The sequence below is a fragment of the Protopterus annectens genome, chromosome 12.part0 (genome assembly GCF_019279795.1).
Source record: "Protopterus annectens isolate FY-2018-M chromosome 12.part0, PAN1.0, whole genome shotgun sequence".
Taxonomy (NCBI): Eukaryota; Metazoa; Chordata; order Ceratodontiformes; family Protopteridae; genus Protopterus; species Protopterus annectens.
This window is the reverse complement of record NC_056746.1, coordinates 1,057,549,831-1,057,566,751: the sequence shown is the minus strand read 5'-3', so window position 1 is coordinate 1,057,566,751 and position 16,921 is coordinate 1,057,549,831. Positions and strand designations below refer to the sequence as shown.

At 41.1% G+C, this 16,921-nt stretch overlaps 1 protein-coding gene across 6 annotated transcripts in view; it reads left to right on the top strand.

Moving 5' to 3' along the window:
* LOC122816964 (serine/threonine-protein phosphatase 4 regulatory subunit 1-like) overlaps nt 1-11,968 on the top strand; it is a 1,601,647-nt gene extending 1,589,679 nt beyond the window's left edge. For all 6 annotated transcript variants that reach the window (XM_044090068.1, XM_044090067.1, XM_044090066.1 and 3 more), the window contains one exon: nt 11,030-11,968. In XM_044090068.1, coding sequence (XP_043946003.1) covers nt 11,030-11,178 — 149 coding nt within the window. In that variant the 3' untranslated portion in view covers nt 11,179-11,968. The remainder of the gene's footprint in view (nt 1-11,029) is intronic.
* The last annotated feature ends 4,953 nt before the right edge of the window (nt 11,969-16,921 follow it).

Below are 16,921 nucleotides of genomic sequence, written 5' to 3'. Positions count from 1 at the left end.
ACTTTACCTACCTTTTACCCTAATCCACAAAACAAAGGGGAGAGACTACTACATTCCTTGGACATTCACAGACAGCTTCGTTATTACTTGGACAGGACAAAGCCATTCAGAAAATCAGAGCAACTCTTTGTGTCCTATGCTACAGGTACTCAAGGGAGGGCTATTTCCAAACAGACAGTCTCAAAATGGATAGCCCACTGCATACGCTTTTGTTATTCTTTTCATGGTAAAACTGTACCTACAAGCATCAGATCTCACTCCACAAGGGCCACAGCTACCGCTGCAGCTTTCCTCAGGGGGGTTCCTACCAAGGATATTTTGGAAGCAGCCACTTGGAGTTCTGTGCATACTTTCTCCAAGCACTATCACCTACCATTATACTCCAAATCTAGAGCGGGCTATGCCACTGCAGTCTTGCAGGGCATCCTTGCTCCTCCTAGTTCCACTTAGTGCCTACCACCCCTTTTTTAGCTTTGGGATTCTACCCATCTGTTATGACTGCAGCTGTATGCACGATGAACATAGTACAGTTTTGTACCTACCATAAATGTAGATGTTCGAGTGCTAATACAGCTACAGTCCAGGTTTCCCTCCCTCCTTCCCCTCTTGGGACAGGCCTAATGGCTAACACCTCCTCATACAACCAGATTGGGGTATTCTTTTATGGTGTATTTGCTTGCAACTACTGTTTTTTGATTATATTGCATTGCATTATTACATAAATTCATGTTTTGCCTTCCTTCTGGGGGCACCTGACATCTGGGGCAAGAAAAACTGAAGAAAATGGCGTCGGCTGGTTCTTTTATACCCCTGCCACACTGACGTCAGGGAAGAAGCGACGACATCCGACGCCGGACCTAGACTTTGGAATTCGGCCGACCGAGGACCTGCCTGACGGCAAGATAACCCATCTGTTATGACTGCAGCTGTATTAGCACTCGAACATCTACATTTATGGTAGGCACAAAACTGTACTTTTACATTCCCTCGGAGCATAATCTTGTGGCAGACTCCTTGAGCAGGTCCAGAACACAGGCTCACAAATGGATGCTTCCTAGAAATGTTTTCCTGGATGTAGTCCATCAGTGGGATATTCCTCAGGTAGACATTTTTGCCTGTCTTCTGAACAGACACTTTCCTCTATTCTGTTCCAGAGTTCCAAGTCCTCTGACCTGGAAAGTGGATGCTCTAATTTTTATTGTAATGGGATGTTTTTCTATGGCTCCCTCCTTCTGTCGCCACAGGATCTGCAAAAGATCAGGCAGGACTCTCCTAAAATCTTGTTGGTGACTCCCTTTTGGCAAAGATAACATTGATTTCCCCTTCTTTCTCACTTGGCCAAGGGCAATCATCAGAAGTTACCTTATCAGGTATCCCTACTCACACAATACATGAGATATCTTATCCATCCTCCTCTGTCTTCTCTTCAGTTGACGCTGTGGGTGAATGGGTTCTTATTTCTTTTTCAGCACCTCTCTTCTGAGGACGTGCTTCAGGTTCTGTAGGAGGCCAGGAAACCCACTACCAGAAAATCATACATGTCCAAATGGAAAGGATTTTCTGTCTGGTGTCTCTCTCACTGTCAGGATCCCATATCTGTAGTGGTGCCTCTGTTTCTCTCTTATTTGTGTGATCTGCTCCATGCTGAGTTGGCATACTCTTCAGTTAAGGCTCACCTAGCAGCAATTCTTGTTTGTTTGCCCTTGTACCCTTCAGCAATTTCTTAAAGGCATCCTTCATGTCAGGCCTCCCAGGAAGCCCATTCTGACTTCTTTTGACTACAGTTCTGTACTTTAATTGACCCAGGCTCCTTTTGAGCCTGCTTCAGCTTCCTTGCAACTTGTACTAGAAAGGTGGTTGTTGTTTTAGCTTCTACTTCAGCCAAGTGTGTGTCTGAACTTCAGGCTCTCATAGCTATTCCTCCTTTTTAGTTTTTTCACAGACACAGGACGTCTGTTCAGACTAATCCTCCTTTTTATGTCCAAAATAGTGAAAGAGTTGTCCCGTAGTCAGTCTGCTCATCTTTTTTCCTTCATCACAGCCTGCCACTGAGAAGGTTCTTGGATTTCTGTAGACAGTTCCATTTACTACATAGACCGTTTCAGTTATTATTTAGATAAAACTAGTTATTTACAGGTCTGAGCAGCTTTACGTTTCTTTTCATCATAGGACTTTGCTTTTGGCTGTTTCTAAGCAAAGTATCTCCTCCTGGATTTGTAAGGCTTTTTCCATTTCCTTTTGTTCTTTTCATGGCAGATGTCTTTCATCATCTGTAAGGGCATATTCTACTAGGGCAGTTTTCTCCTGTGGTGCCTTTTTCAAGGGTTTGGATACCAACTTCATCCTTGAGGCTACATGTTTTTTTCATCATACTTTCACTAAGCATTACAAGTTTCCAGGACCAGGGTTATCCTACATGGAATTGTAGAGGGCTCCTCTGTACCTTCCTCCTCCCAAGCTACTACTTAGCTCTTGAAGAATACTGCAACAGTGATATGAAAGGACATGGTATAGTGGTGCAAAATTTTACCATAACAATAGATGTCCTTGTCTTTACTGTTACAGTATTTAGTCCCTGCCTCCTTTCTCCTCTCTTCTAGCTCTTGCAGTGTATTTTTGTTGCCTCCTGGCAGAGGCTTCCTTATTCCTTTCTATCCTTTTTCCTTCTGGATGTATATGTTATTTTTTGTCCATGAGGATGTTCTGTTCCTTCTGTGACTTTTCAGTTCTGTGTCCTTGTGTCCGTATGTCACCTTTATGCCCTGCGCCTTACACAGGGAGCATATGTGTGTACGACCTGAAGGCTTTGGTGTACTGGCTGGACATTGGGCTATCCTTGGCAGGAGATCCCTTAGTAAAGAATACTGCAACAGTGAAGAGAAGGAAATCTACTGTTATGGAAGATTTTATACAACTGTACTTGCTGTGTATTAACTTTTGGGTGACTTGCTCCAAGGGAGTACACATAGAGTCTGCCTCTAGTGAAACCCCTTTGCTGACATCTTGATATTCACATTTTTCTTTATTTATATGGCTAGGTTGTCTTTGCAGAGTTTTTTTTCAGAGTGGCAAGTCTCTTACTTTGGTAAGAAATCTCCTTAGTCTAGGCTTTGAAGTGATCAGTGAGTAGACCGTATATAAAAGAAAGGTGTTTTGCATCATGTCCACTTGGTTAACAGGTGGCATCTACTTGGGATATGAACTTTGTTCTGGGGAATATTTATACTGACTCTTTCCACCAACTTATCAGGCTGTCTTAAGGTTAATAACTTGGTAAATAGTGTTACTTATTTGCCGTGACATCTGCAAGAACAGTGTCTGAGTTGCTAGCTCTTATGTTGTGTCAACCCTATTTTGTGTTCCATAAAAATAGGCTTTCCTTGAGAACAAATCTTTCACTTGGGGCAAAAGTGGTTCCAAAGTTTACCTTAAGTCAAGCCATCTGTCTTGCTGTCTTCTTTCCAGAACCTAAAAATGAGGAAGAGAGGATTCTTCATATTCTGATCATGCATAGACAAGTCTGGTATGATCTTGACAGAGCTAAATCCTATAGAAAAGGTAAACATGTCTCCTGTGAAGGTAAGAAATAAAGGCAACCTGATTAAAACAGATTATTTCCAGATGGTTGTCTCTTGCTAGTCTTTATTCCCCACAGTAGCAACATACTTCCAGGGAGGGTCAAGGCTCATTTTACTAGAGTCTTAACTTTTTCTATGGATTTTTGGAAAAGTGTGGACACTCAAAATGTTCTTACTTGCTCCTCTGTACATTCTTTTACAATTCTGTATAAACTAGGATGTCCTTCCATTTCACTGTTGCAGTATTCTTAACAAGAGGGATCCCCTGCCAAGGGTGGCCTAACGTCCGGCTAGTATACCAAAGCCTTTAGGTTGTTAACGGTACGCCGTATGTCACATGTATGCTCCCCATACAAGGCATGGAGCATAAAGGTGACATCCGGATGTATCATCCTCAGAACTTCTTTGCTGCCAGTACGAACACCATCTTTGATCGACGGTCTGATCGCTCAAGTTATTGCTGGTTACCTAGCCATTCACATAATTGCCCTTTTGGGGTTTTTTTTTTTTTTTTTACTTATCCTTTTTTGATTTTAGCATTTGTATTATGTCATCCAGAAAGGGTAAATGCCAGTGTGGGAGACAGATTTCCCATAAAGACCATCATGAGCAGTGCTTGTTTTGTTTAGGAACTTGCCACGGCTATATCTCTTATACTGTTTGTCTGGCTTTTGTTCCAAAGACCTTATGTTGTCATCTTTCACCGCTTGCCATCTGGTTTGAAAACCAGCATCTAAAGCTTTTAGCAAAAGATGCTATGGAAGCTACTTCCTGGCCTGAGCGTCAGCCTGTCTTTGATGAAGAAGGCCAAAAATGTCCGGTCAGTTTCTTTGGCTGTGCCTCCTCCACTGGGCGTCTCTCTTGAGGCTGGCAAAAGCCCAGAGGATCATCCAGTTTCTGTGCTGGATTCCTCTGCTGCAACCAGTTCGGAGGCCGGCATGAATTCAGCTTCTCACACGTTTTCAGAAGACTGGCAGATGTTCTGCATCAGACGCTCAGGGAAACCGTGGCTGATTATTACTGAAGGCCCTGGGGGGGGGGTTCCTCAGTTACTGGTTAGTGAGGAAGTCCCGACTATGATTATTGAATGTAGGTTGGCATCAGAGCCTTCTACGATTCATAAGGCGGACATCTCTTTAAAAAAAGAAGCAAAAGATAAAACATGTTTCTTTTGCTTCTAAGGACCCTCAAAGTGAATTGCAGAGTTTTAACACAGGGTTTGTTCACTGTTCTTATGGCCTTGAAGCCTTTTCAATGGGTCTCTGTCCCAGCTCCTCCTTGCTCATCTTCTCCTCTCAAGAGATCTAGGGAGCAGAATTCATCTGAAGAAGAAGAGGATTCTGATGAGGAATCCTTGGCCTATTCTCCCCAAATTCTTTCCCTTTTGGATTATGGCTCTGAGGAAGGGGAGTCTGCTAGTCCTGAGTTTACTTTTGGGGAGATTTCCTTTAGGGATACCATTTCCAGGATGATGGAATTCTTTAAATGGGATTGTTCCAAAGTGTCTGAAGTACAGAGGAGATGATAGGAGTGCCTTCAAATGGAATCTCCTAGACACTCTGCTGTTCTGGTTTTGGCTGCTTTATTGGATGTTTTTTCTTCTGCATCTCAGGCTCCAGACTCACTTCCCTGCTCCTAAAAAAATGGATTGGATTTATAAAGTGTCTGATGACTGCAAATTCCTGTGTGTCCATCTGCTGACCCTTTGGTGGTCTCTTTGCCATCCGACAAGACTTCTAAATTATTGCTTTCTATATTTATAAAGAAACTATATATTTATTTTGAGGTATGGTACCCTGACCCTCTGCTGGTATTAATGTGGAATGCAACTGGAAAGTTTTAATTTGATTTGATTTAATTGGTTTCAGTATTTTAGCTTGTGTACTGTGATAAGATTCTTTGTACTCCATTGAAGGCATTTACCGAGGAGCTAGAAGTTTAATAAATTCTTTGGTATTTTTGGTTTCGGGACTGAACTGCTTCTGTTTTTATATAGTCCCAAAATCTTGCTGGTGATTGATTCCCTTTTGGCCCAGACAGCATTGGTTCACTCTTCTGCACTTAGCCAAGAGCAGTCACCAGAAGTTACCTCACAGGATGGATTTTCTCACACAAGACAAGGGATCTCTCATCTGACCTCCCTGTCCACTCTTCAGCTGACACTGTGGGTAATAGGATTTTAATTCCCTGTAGGCACCTTTTTCCTGAGGATGTGCTTTGGGTTCTGCAGGAGGCTAGGAAATCCTAGTTGTCCAATTAGAAGAGGGTTTGTTTGTTGTCTTTCTCATAATCCGGACCACTTACTGTGGATTTTCCTTTGGTTTTCTCTTATTTGTGTGAATTGCTCAATGCTGGGTTGGCATATTCTTCTATTAAAATCCACCTCTCAGGTATTTCCACTTGTCTGCCTTTAACCCCTCCTCTGGCCTCTAAGTTTGAAGCCAAACAGTTTCTCAAAGGCGTCCTTCATATTAGAACTCCCAGGAAGCCTGTTCCTCCTTCCTGGGATCTTAATTTTGTTTTGGAGAAATTGACTCAGGCTGCTTTTGAGCCTGCAGCTTCAGCTTCCTTACAGCATTATTCTTGGAAGACTGTTCTTTTGTTAGTCCTTATTTCTGCAGATGGGTGTCTGAGCTTCAAGCCCTTATGGCTGTTCCTCCTTTTTTAGTTTTTCATAAAGACAGATTGTGTCTTTGTACCAATCTTTCTTTATGCCTAAAGTGGTGAATGAGTTGTCTCTTAATCAGTCTACTAATTTGACCACTTTTTTTCCCTTCCCTGTAATTTGCTAGTGGAGAAGGTGTTGCACACTTTGGATGTGCATAGACAACTCAAATTTTATTTGGACAAAACTAAAGAATTTAGAAAATCTGATCAGCTTTTTGTTTCTTTTCATCCTAGATCATTAAGTTTGATGGTTTCCAAGCAGACCATTTCCTCTTGCATTTCTGAAGCCATTTATTTTTGTTATTCTTCATGGTAAGAGCCTTCCTTCTATGGTTAAGGATCACTTTACTTGTGGCTTCTTCTGGTGCTTTTTAAAGTGTTTGGATACTAACTCCATCCTTGAGGCCAGTACTTGGTCTTCGGTGCATACCTTAATCAAGCATTACAAGTTGGATGTCATATCCGGGGCTAGAGTTGGTTTTACTAGGGCTATTCTTCATGGGTTCCTAGAAGGCTGTGCTGACCCTTCTTCCTCCTGACCTTTTGCACTCTCCCTCCTGTTAAAAGTACTGCAGCAGTGAAATGAAAGGACATAGTATAGTTGTGTAAAATATTACCTTAACAGTAGATGTCCTTCTCTTCACTGTTGCAGTATTTGCCCCATCCTTCCTCCCCTGGTCCTTTGCCCCTCATATGTATGTTACTGTCTGGTGTCCTAGGGCTGGTGTTTCTCCTGGGTCTCTCAGTTCTGAGGATGATACATCTGGACGTCACCTTTATGCCCTATGCCTTGCATGGGGAGCTTAAGTGTGACGTACAGTTTATCATTAACCTAAAAGCTTTGGTGTACTGGCCAGACATTGAGCTGCCCTTGGCAGAGGATCCCTCATATTAAGAATACTTCAGCAGTGAAGAGAAGGACATCTAATGTTATGGTAAGATTTTACACAACTGTACTTTTTCTTTTCCAGGTCTAGAATGGGCTTTGCTATGACCTTTCTCCAGAGGTTCATGGACCCCTCGTCCTTGCTCCTCCCAGTCTTTATAAGCTGTGATAATCTACCCATATAGCTAAGGCTACTGAAGCTGTGATTTAATGAATGAACATAGTACAGTTGTGTAAGTAAATTACCATAACAGTAGATACTTGAATAAATCACCACTTTACTAGCTGCTTCATCACTCCATTCCCCTTATTTTTCATGCTGTGTTGCCAGGGTGAAAGCCTTTATACCTTGCATTTACCCCATTTTATCAGGACTGTAGCCTCCTTTTCCTCGGTTGGCAAGAAAGTCCTGAAGATTTTGGCACTCAGACTGCTGGTTTTCTCCTTAGGGATCTCTTGCTTCAGCAGTCTGGGCACATGTGGAAAGTAGCCAGTGGCTTTGGAAGGCTGGTAGGCATTTATATCCATGGCAAGATGTAACCCACATAGCTCAGCCTTACAACAGCAGTGATTTATCCAAACTTTTACTTGTACAACTGTAGTTTCCCCCTTGTCATGCTTCTGGCTGTTGGCTTTTACCAAAAGCTTCCTAACAAAGTGGACCTACACACACAGGACAAAGGATTTCTTAGCCACTCCAACATTATCAACTTTCACCTGAGTTTATAGATTAGAAATTTTGGATCCCATTTAGAGGCCACTTTTCAGAAGCCATACAGCAAGTATTTAAAAAGGCTAGAAAATCTGCTACTAAGAGGTCGTAGTTAGCCAAATGGAAGAGAATTTCTAGTTGGTACCATATTAGAGACAAAGGTCCATCCCATTTTGGAGCTCCACTGGTTGTCCAGTACCTGTTTGAATTGCTCAAATCATGTCTTTTTGTATAATTTTATAAAAGTGTAGCCATTTCTGCCTGTCCGTCATTAGATCCCCTTGACTCTTTGTTGCATGTCAAGCAGTTCTTGAAAGGGTGTTTACATGTTACGCCACCTAGCGTACAGGTGGTTTCTTCCTAGGATCGTAATTTTGTGTTGGAAAAGCTGGTTCCTCCCTTTGAACTTGTAGCTAGTTTTTCCCTGAAATGTCTTGCCTGGATGACAGCTTTACTTTATTGCACTGTCCTCTAATAGATGAGTATCTGAGTTGCAAACTATTATATCCAGCCATTTTTTATTTTCCATAAGGACAGTATAAGTCTTAAAACCAACCCCCCTCCTGCATGCCCATAGTTGTTTCTTTGTTATCTTTAAATCAAAGTATGCAACTGGATGTGTTCTTTCCTTAAACTGTAAAATAGAGGGGAGAGAATTCTTCATACCCTAGATGTCCACAGGCACTACCTAGACAAGACTGAAGATTTCAGAGTGTCAGACCAACTCTATATTTCCTTTCATGGCAATAAATAAAGGGCAGCTAGTTTCCAAACAGACCATTTTAGGTGACTGTCTCAGACTTCTTCGTTTTGTTATTCTTATCATGAACAAAATCTCATCAGAATGTCAAGACTCACTCTATCAAAGGTGTGGTGACTTCTGAGGTCTTTTTGAAAGAGATGGATTCTAGAGCTACTCCAGAGGCAACAACTTGGGGTCATCACTAGAGCTACTCCAGAGGCAGCAACTTGGGGTCATCACTGCACACTTTCACTAAGCATTATAAAGTTGACTCATTTTCCAGAACAAGAATAGGGTTTGCTATATCTGCTCTCCAGGATCTTCTGGACTCTGACCCTACTACTGCCAGTCTGGCCTCCTAAGCTTTAGCAGTCATCCCATACAGCTAGATGCTACTTCCACAGTGTTCTAATGATTAATGTAGGTAAGTTGTATAAGTTACTTTAACCATAACAGTAGATGTTTGAATAGATCATTGTGGCAATACTAACACCCCCCTCTCCTTCTCTTCCTTTTTTTCATTCTCCTGTCTTCCCCTGGCCAGAGTGAGGTCTCTTTCACACTTGTTCCTTTTGTCTGATAGTATATTTATGTACTCAGCATATTTCTAGAGCTCTAGACTTCAGCTTTCCCCTTTCAGGCAGGAAGGTTTTGAATTTTGGTGTGGGAGTTCCTCCTTATTCCAGTATGCGCATACACTTGACTAGATATACAGTGCATGATGAATTTGCCCAAACCTTGGTAGACTGACCAGATGTCTGATATTCTTGGCAGGATACATCCCATATAGCTATATGCATTTGTGAACTATTTGAACACCTACTGTTATGGTAAGTTAACTTGCCCAACTGTACTTTTCTTACTTCCACTGGATCTCCTGACCATAGTCTTGAAGGTGACTGAGGCTATCAGGGAGCCTTAAAGTCATCAGCTGTATTCTGCCAAGTAGACGTTTTCTGTGTGGTTAGAACTGCCATCATGCTGCCTTAGTCAGTTTGTAAGTAATCTTTACGTGTCTCATACATCTGTGTGACTTGTGTGTCTGTTATTTCACAGTCAGGGGGTATGTCTGTAACACCTCTGCGCATTATGTCTTAGTGGAGAGCAGAACTGTTGCCCAGCACTCACAAGCTAAGCAGTCCCTTGTATGTAGTTATAAATCTCCACTGGAATTTGTGGGACCCCTTTTCTCCTTTGGATTGCATTTCATGTTTGACAAGCTTGCCCATATCTGGCCCAGTTGTTTCCACAGTTCAGAAATTTCTTTTCTTGGAAGATGCTTTCCTTGGTGGCCATTACCTCTTCTCATATTATCTTTGAGCTTAAGGCACTTTGTAGGTGACCTCTGTTTTATCATTCTCAGGGGTTAACCGTCCCTTATGATTAAGCTACATTTTTTACATGGACATTGTCTCACTTGCCCTTAAACAAGTCTATCTCCCTTTCTTTCCAGAGAAGAAAGACACCTTCACACCCAAGGCATGTACATCCATTTTGGGTGTTAAGAAAGTGCATGAATTCAGGAAGATGGAGCAGGTTGGTGTTGTCATTATAGCAGGGGCAGTCTTGGAGTGTTTTAGCAAACACTTTTTTTAGTGGATTGTTAACTGGTGTCAGGTGGACGACCACCCACTGGAAAATGCTTCTGCCATATGCCACTCCACAAGGTTAGTGTCTGCTTTTAATGCATAAGGAACACCTACATTGCAAATATTCATGGTGCAGGCCATGCTGCTTTGATGTTAAATTATTTTCCACTGACTTTTGGCTTTTGCCCTTCTATTGATTTCTTTTGGAAGTTTTTTTGTGGTACTGTTGGAGTTGCTTCCCAACAGTTAACCAACTGCAGATGACTTCATTTGTTTGAAGTAAAACCTGTACTCATTAGTCTACCTGCCTTTTCCCTATGCTTGGATGGACCCTTATCTAGTGGCTACTCTTAAAGCATCCTTTGTTTTGGTCAGTTTTATACGTGCGTGTGTGTGTGTGTGTGTGTGTGTGTGTGTGTGTGTGTGTGTGTGTATATATATATATGTATGTATATTTTTAATGTACATATTTTTTGATCCATGTCTTGCAAACTGTGTTCACATTGTGAATGGAGTAAACTGGCAGGTGCATGGTATAAGCACTCCATTCTTAACCCTGTGCATTATGCCTTTGCTTGTGCCAGTAAGTGTTACTTAGACCCTCGGATGAGGAAGATGAGGAGAAAAAAACTGATTTTTCCAGAGCTCTCAATAACCTTTCCACTTCAGAGAATCTTGAGAAAGATAAGCTGATATGGTGAGTGTATTAGCTTTTTTTAGTCTTTTTAAACATTTCTTCTCTGATATAAATGACATTTGCAAACCACAGATGTTAACTAGGTAGTTTTTCAAAAACTCTAGAATGAAGTCCAAGGTTAGTATGGTTTGTAAAGAATAACTATTTTTCTGTTACAGTGTACTTCACAAGTGTTGGAAACCCTCATCTAGAAGAAGTTGAAGAGACAGTTTTAGTGCTACAGTCTGATGGAGATAAAGATGTTCGTTATTTTGCAACTGTAGAACCAGCTCAAAATCCTGTAGGCCTTACAACTTTTGTAAACTGAAACTAAAGGCATTTGTTTGCAAACTGGAGCCTGCTTATTGCTGTTAAAATGCAGCAAAGTCTTATTAACCACTGCACAGAACATTTCCCTTTTTATATGATGTAGTCATTGATTTGGCTGCTGTCTAGTAGGTTATACAACCTCATTCAGAAGCTATGCTGACAGCCATACCCATGTCATTCATCTCTCTGCTGCAGGTAGAATGTATGCTGAATACCTACTGTTCAAGATGATATTTCAGCAATGTACAATACAAAGATTCTATTTCATGAAGAATCAATTATATTTGTATATAAATTGCAAATAAATATAAATATGTCCATATCTACTAGATTCTTCCTGTCATTTTATGCTGCTTAAAAGTTTATTTTATTAACTCAGACAATTACTGCTGATAAATACATTTTTGTTCATAAATTTTTGATTTATATAAATTGTATTAACTTGGAGACCATTTGTGTTTAAACATTTTGTTACTTACAGAACAACCTGGTTAAAAAAAATATTCATAAAATGTTTTTTATGGTGCATTATGAGGAGAACCATGTCAGACAATTCCAAAAATCAAAGTAACTGTATTATAGCCAAAATGTACCTATTTAAAAATAATTCATATTTTAAATGTATTAAAAAACTAATCCCTGTATACCTTTGTATATAGTTTATCAAGTTTTAAAATGGGATTTTTTTAATTTTTATGAGGTTACCTTTATTTACTATTTCTAATTTTAATTGTTTGTGGTCATTGACTTGCAAAGAAGATGTGCTAAATTAAATGATTTTAAATCACTTCCCCTGTCAAGATGCAAGTTCTTTTCCTGCCAAATGGGAAAAACAGTTTTAGTTCGTGTTTTATATATATATATATATATATATATATAAGTGTGTGTGTGTGTATATCTATGTATATTATACATATGTGTGCATGTATGCATATACAAAAATCACAGACACACACACACACACACACACACACACACACACACACACACACGCACGCACGTACACTTGAGTAAATGTCCAGGAAATCCCTCTATTTTTCCCAGCTTATCCCAGCTTTGAAAACCACATACACTGAAAATATGTAAATTAGCTAGATCACCACTAAAGGGTAACTGCAGGTAGAAGGAAAAAAACAATTCTAGGCAGTCTAATTTGAGGGCTGTACTAGTATTTAGGTCTTCCAACAAGCAGCAGGAGCTCTCCTTACAAACTGCAGAAGGAACTTAACCTGAGCAACCCTTCTAATCATGCTACTTTCATTGGGTATACCAGGCTAAAGAACACTAGGGTCCTTATAAGCCTAGTTGTGCAATCCAAATGTGACCCACAAATTTGATTTATATAGGGCTGACTTACTGACTGTCTGTCCATATAGGCGCTAGACCATGAGAGTGAATTTCCAAGTGCTCATCCTTTGGGCCAAGATGTACTTAGAGCTAGGGAGGAACTCTGCTTCTTATGGATGGGAAGTCTGTTCCAGAGAATGGGAATTCTCTGAGAAACATATCGGTCTCCAATATGTCTTTTTATGTTGCAAGCAAAATTTAGGTCTTTTAATGTTTTGCGGATATGCAAAAGGTTTATCAAAACATGGTCCAGGGAGGTGTTGTACACGAGGCAAAGGTTACGTCTCAGAAGTCTGTATGATGCAGAGTAAAGAGACAGGTGGGTGTTCCAGTTGCTGCATGTGTGGGGAGATACAGTGACTGCTCTCAGTTTGCAATCATCTGCAAACTTGGTCAGCCAGTGGCCTTTGACATTGGCTTTGACATCTAAGATGTGGATGCCAAAAAGAAGTGGGCCCAGCACAGAGTCTTGGGGGTCTCCTGTGGTGGCCAGCCTCTTTGAAGATTTGGCCTCAAAAATTCTAACCTCTCTGATCCTGTTTGTGAGCCAGCTAGCTGTCCAGTGTGTTATAAAGGAGTTTATGCCCAGTACTATACATTTCAATGAGTTGGGTGTTGTATCAAATGATTTGGCCAGATCTAGGTGGGCAGTATGCACCTGCCCCCCTTATCCATTGCCTTAGTGACCTTTTTAAAGAAGTTTGCCAGGTTCAGTAAGCATGACCTTCTTTTGACAAAGCCAAACTGGGATGAATTCAGCGTTTAGAGGTCTCCTGTGTACTTGTTGACAGTTTCCATTATAATTCTTTCCATGGCTTTGCAAATAAGACTAGTCAGTCTAATGAGTCTGTAGTTTTCAGTATCTTGTTCTCTTTTATGAAGCTTGATGACATTTGCAGTCCTCCATTCTTATGGCATAAAACCTGTTTTAAGACTACAGTTAAATAGTGACTTGTCCTAATAAGTCATATTTTAGACTGCTCAGGAGTTTCTTGGGATGTTATCAGAGCCCATTAAAGCTGGGTTCTTGTGTTTTTCAAGCACATCCAGTACATGATCCCTAGTTGTAGTTGGAGGGGTTATTTTTTGAGGATATTTCTTGCGGGATGGTTGGGGGGGTGAGAGGAGAGTAAAGTTGGAAGTGAGTTTGTCCGCTAACAGGTTTGCTGTATCACCAGTATGGTGAATGTGGCACCATTAATCACCAGGTCAAAGCAGTGCTGAGTGCTGCCCTTGAGGTTTCTGACATAGCTGAAAAAGGACTTAGTGTTATCTTTCACCTGGAAGGCTATCTGAACCTTAAAGTTGGTTTTGTGTGACCTAATTAGCCCTCTTAGTTGCCTATTTAGTTCGATGAGCGAGTTTTTATCTTTATGAGAATTACCCTTCCTGGTTTTTGCAATATATATATATATATATATTTTTTTTTACTTGTGTTGTATATCCTGTTTTAATTTGAGATCCCATGTGAGTTGTTTGTTTCTGGGTATAATGCTAGGCTTATGTCTGATAGATACAGCAGCCTCTGTGCAGCCGCTGACATGGTTGTAGAGTTTCTAAGAGCAATTCATCATAACCTGCTGTGTTCTCAGGGTTTGAAGGAGCACTGAAGTTTGACAAGCCATGTCTTAAAATGTAATTTATCTTGGAATACTTCCTAACTGTTACTGGTTTTACTGGTGTTACGCAGTTAATTTTCATCTCAAAGGAGACCGCTTTGTGGCTGACCCTTACTGGGGGCAAGACATTGGAAGGATGCATTTTCCCTTATTTGTGAGTACTAGGTGCTGTATTTCAGAGCATCTAGTGGGTGTATTCACTGTTTGTGTTTATTTTTGCAAGGTCCAGGAATCTCTGTGCCTTAAGATTTGAGGATGTGTAGGGTTCACTGTCTAAAGAGGGATAATTAAAGTCTCCCAGCAGTAGGGTGTTAAGTTGGGATGGTAAGTGTCTCCAGTAGGTCCAAGTATGCATGGCTAGGATATGGCAGGGGATTTTGTCTGTGGTGATCTGCACATGGTGGCACTCCAGCACATCATCCTACTTTACCACATCAGGGGTTTGTTTGTGACTGATGTATATCAAGACACCTCCACCTTTAGCCGTTGTGTGTGCAGCTATTAGTCTATAAGTGTGGAATGCACTGAAACCTTGCGCTGCTCGGGTACTCCCTGCTGTTTTAAACCATATCTTGGTAACTGCACAATGTCTTTATTCTCAAGTGTGAGGAGGGCTTGGAGGGACTGTAGTTTATTATTTAGTCTCCAGGCATTAAGCAGTAACACCTTGAGGTTCAGTTGAGCTGATTTTACTATGTCTGTAGCAAAGAGAAAGCATTCTTGAGAGGTCCAGCTTACTTTTTATTCCCCATACATTACTTGTGCTTAGTGGACAAAAACTTGACTCATTTAGTTGTTTTTAAAATGGAAAGTTTCAGTAGAATTATTGTGATACACTATCACCTCCATCTCACTACTTCTGGTCATTGGCTGAGTTCCATTGAAAGGTAGTTGTCTATTTAAGAAATGTGCTGTTGGTTAGAAAGTGGCTAGATAAGACAAGTCCGAGTCTTGCTTATTTTATAAGGACTTGGAGACTGCTGTGGCATATCCTTATTAAGCTGTGATGATACTAGTTATGAGAAACAATTAATCTGATGTCTTTTATGTCCGTTCTCCAAAGTATAGCTCTCCGATCCGATCTGAGTGCGCTTCGGTTATTTCTAAGCTCAGATCCAGTGCTCAGGTTCCTCCCTCTACCCATAATCCTTTGTGTAAGGAATGAGCTACCTTAGATCTCACTTGCTGCCTTCAGCACTTGATGGGTCTTGGTGCTCAGGAGTATTTGGTATAAAAAGATGAAATATTCAATAAGTGCTTTAACTTTTTGACATCTTTTTAGCATTTACACTGCAGTTTTCTCCCCCTTTTATCTTTTTTGTAGCTCTTATATGAAGTTAAAAAAAATACTTAGTTCATAGATTCTAATCGTACTTAATAGTATAGACTTTTTGAATTTTTAAGATTATTTTACCTTCTTCCTTTCCCTATCTTGTTGGTGGGACAAGATGGCTGACAAGTAAACCAGTTTTAAAAAGTGTGTAGCTTGTCCCCACAAGCTACCTAATTCGGGATGCACTAGGAAGTGCATTTATTTCCTAGAGCCTTCTCATCTCGATGTTCCCTACTGTATCTGTAAGGCTTTTGGTCAACAAGCCATTGTAAAGAGAAGGAACAAATTGGTGTTAAAGGTTCATCTACAGGTCACCGTAATAAAGAAACCCTCATCTGGCTTGGGAAAGTCAGCAGCTGCATCTTCCCCTTCTCCATCATCCTCAAAAAAGTCTAAAGAAAGAAAGAGAAAACGACAAAGAAAAAGAAAAATCTACCAAAAAGATATCTCCAAATCCAACAGCTTTGTCGGTTCCACCACTTAAAACTCCAGACTTGTGAAGCTGACTCTTTTCAGATACTATTTCTGCCAGAGTTCAGTGGTCAGTCCTGCAAGATAAACGATGATGTCCTTCTATTCTCATGTTGCAGTATTCTCACATGAGGGAATCTTTCGCCTCAGGCGACCTGAACATTTGACTCGTATACAAAAGCTTAGCCTGGCTGCTGTGAGGTCCATGGAACATCACACGCAGGGACCATAAATCATGGGCCATAAATGACGTCCACATGCACAGACCGCAGAATTTCTCTGCCGCAGTTGAACGTCTGCTTGCTCATTCAGCTCAGTGCTGCTGACTCCAACAAAGATAAGTATCCTGTTTGGGAATCGTTTTCTACTTTTGGCTAAAGCTTAGGTTGTTGTATAGCTTTTATTAAGCTGATTCCATCCATGTCTTCTAGGAAGGGAAAATGTAAGTGCAGTCGTCAATTCTGCACAGACAGCCATGACTTCTGCTTGTTTTGCTTAAGCTGGTCCCACGACTACAGAGCATGTTCCATCTGCCAGTCATTTGTTTCTAAAACACTGTGCAGCCATCTTGCAGCCCTTAAGCTCTTCGTCATAAACCAGCGTCTGAAGTGCCTGGCCCTCTGTATGGATCCTGAACTGATGGTCTCATCCGAACCACCAAAAAAGAAGGCCAAGGTAGTTAGGCCTGAGACTGCACCTCTTGAGTACAGACATCCTGCCAGCTTCTGGTATAGTGGTTAAGGAATGTCTGCTAGGTCCAGCGACTACCACTTCAGAAGCCGCCCTTGTTTCTACGACCTGCATGTCTGCCGAGGTACCTTGCCTCATTGATCTCCGGTGTCGGGGTTGGGGACCAGGTTTGACTAAATGACAAGCACTACTGTCCACCTCCGAGGAAGACACTTCTGCTCCTGGCCTGACGTCGGATACTAGGCCTACTCCAACTCAGCCAGGATTTAAGACTCCTTCTC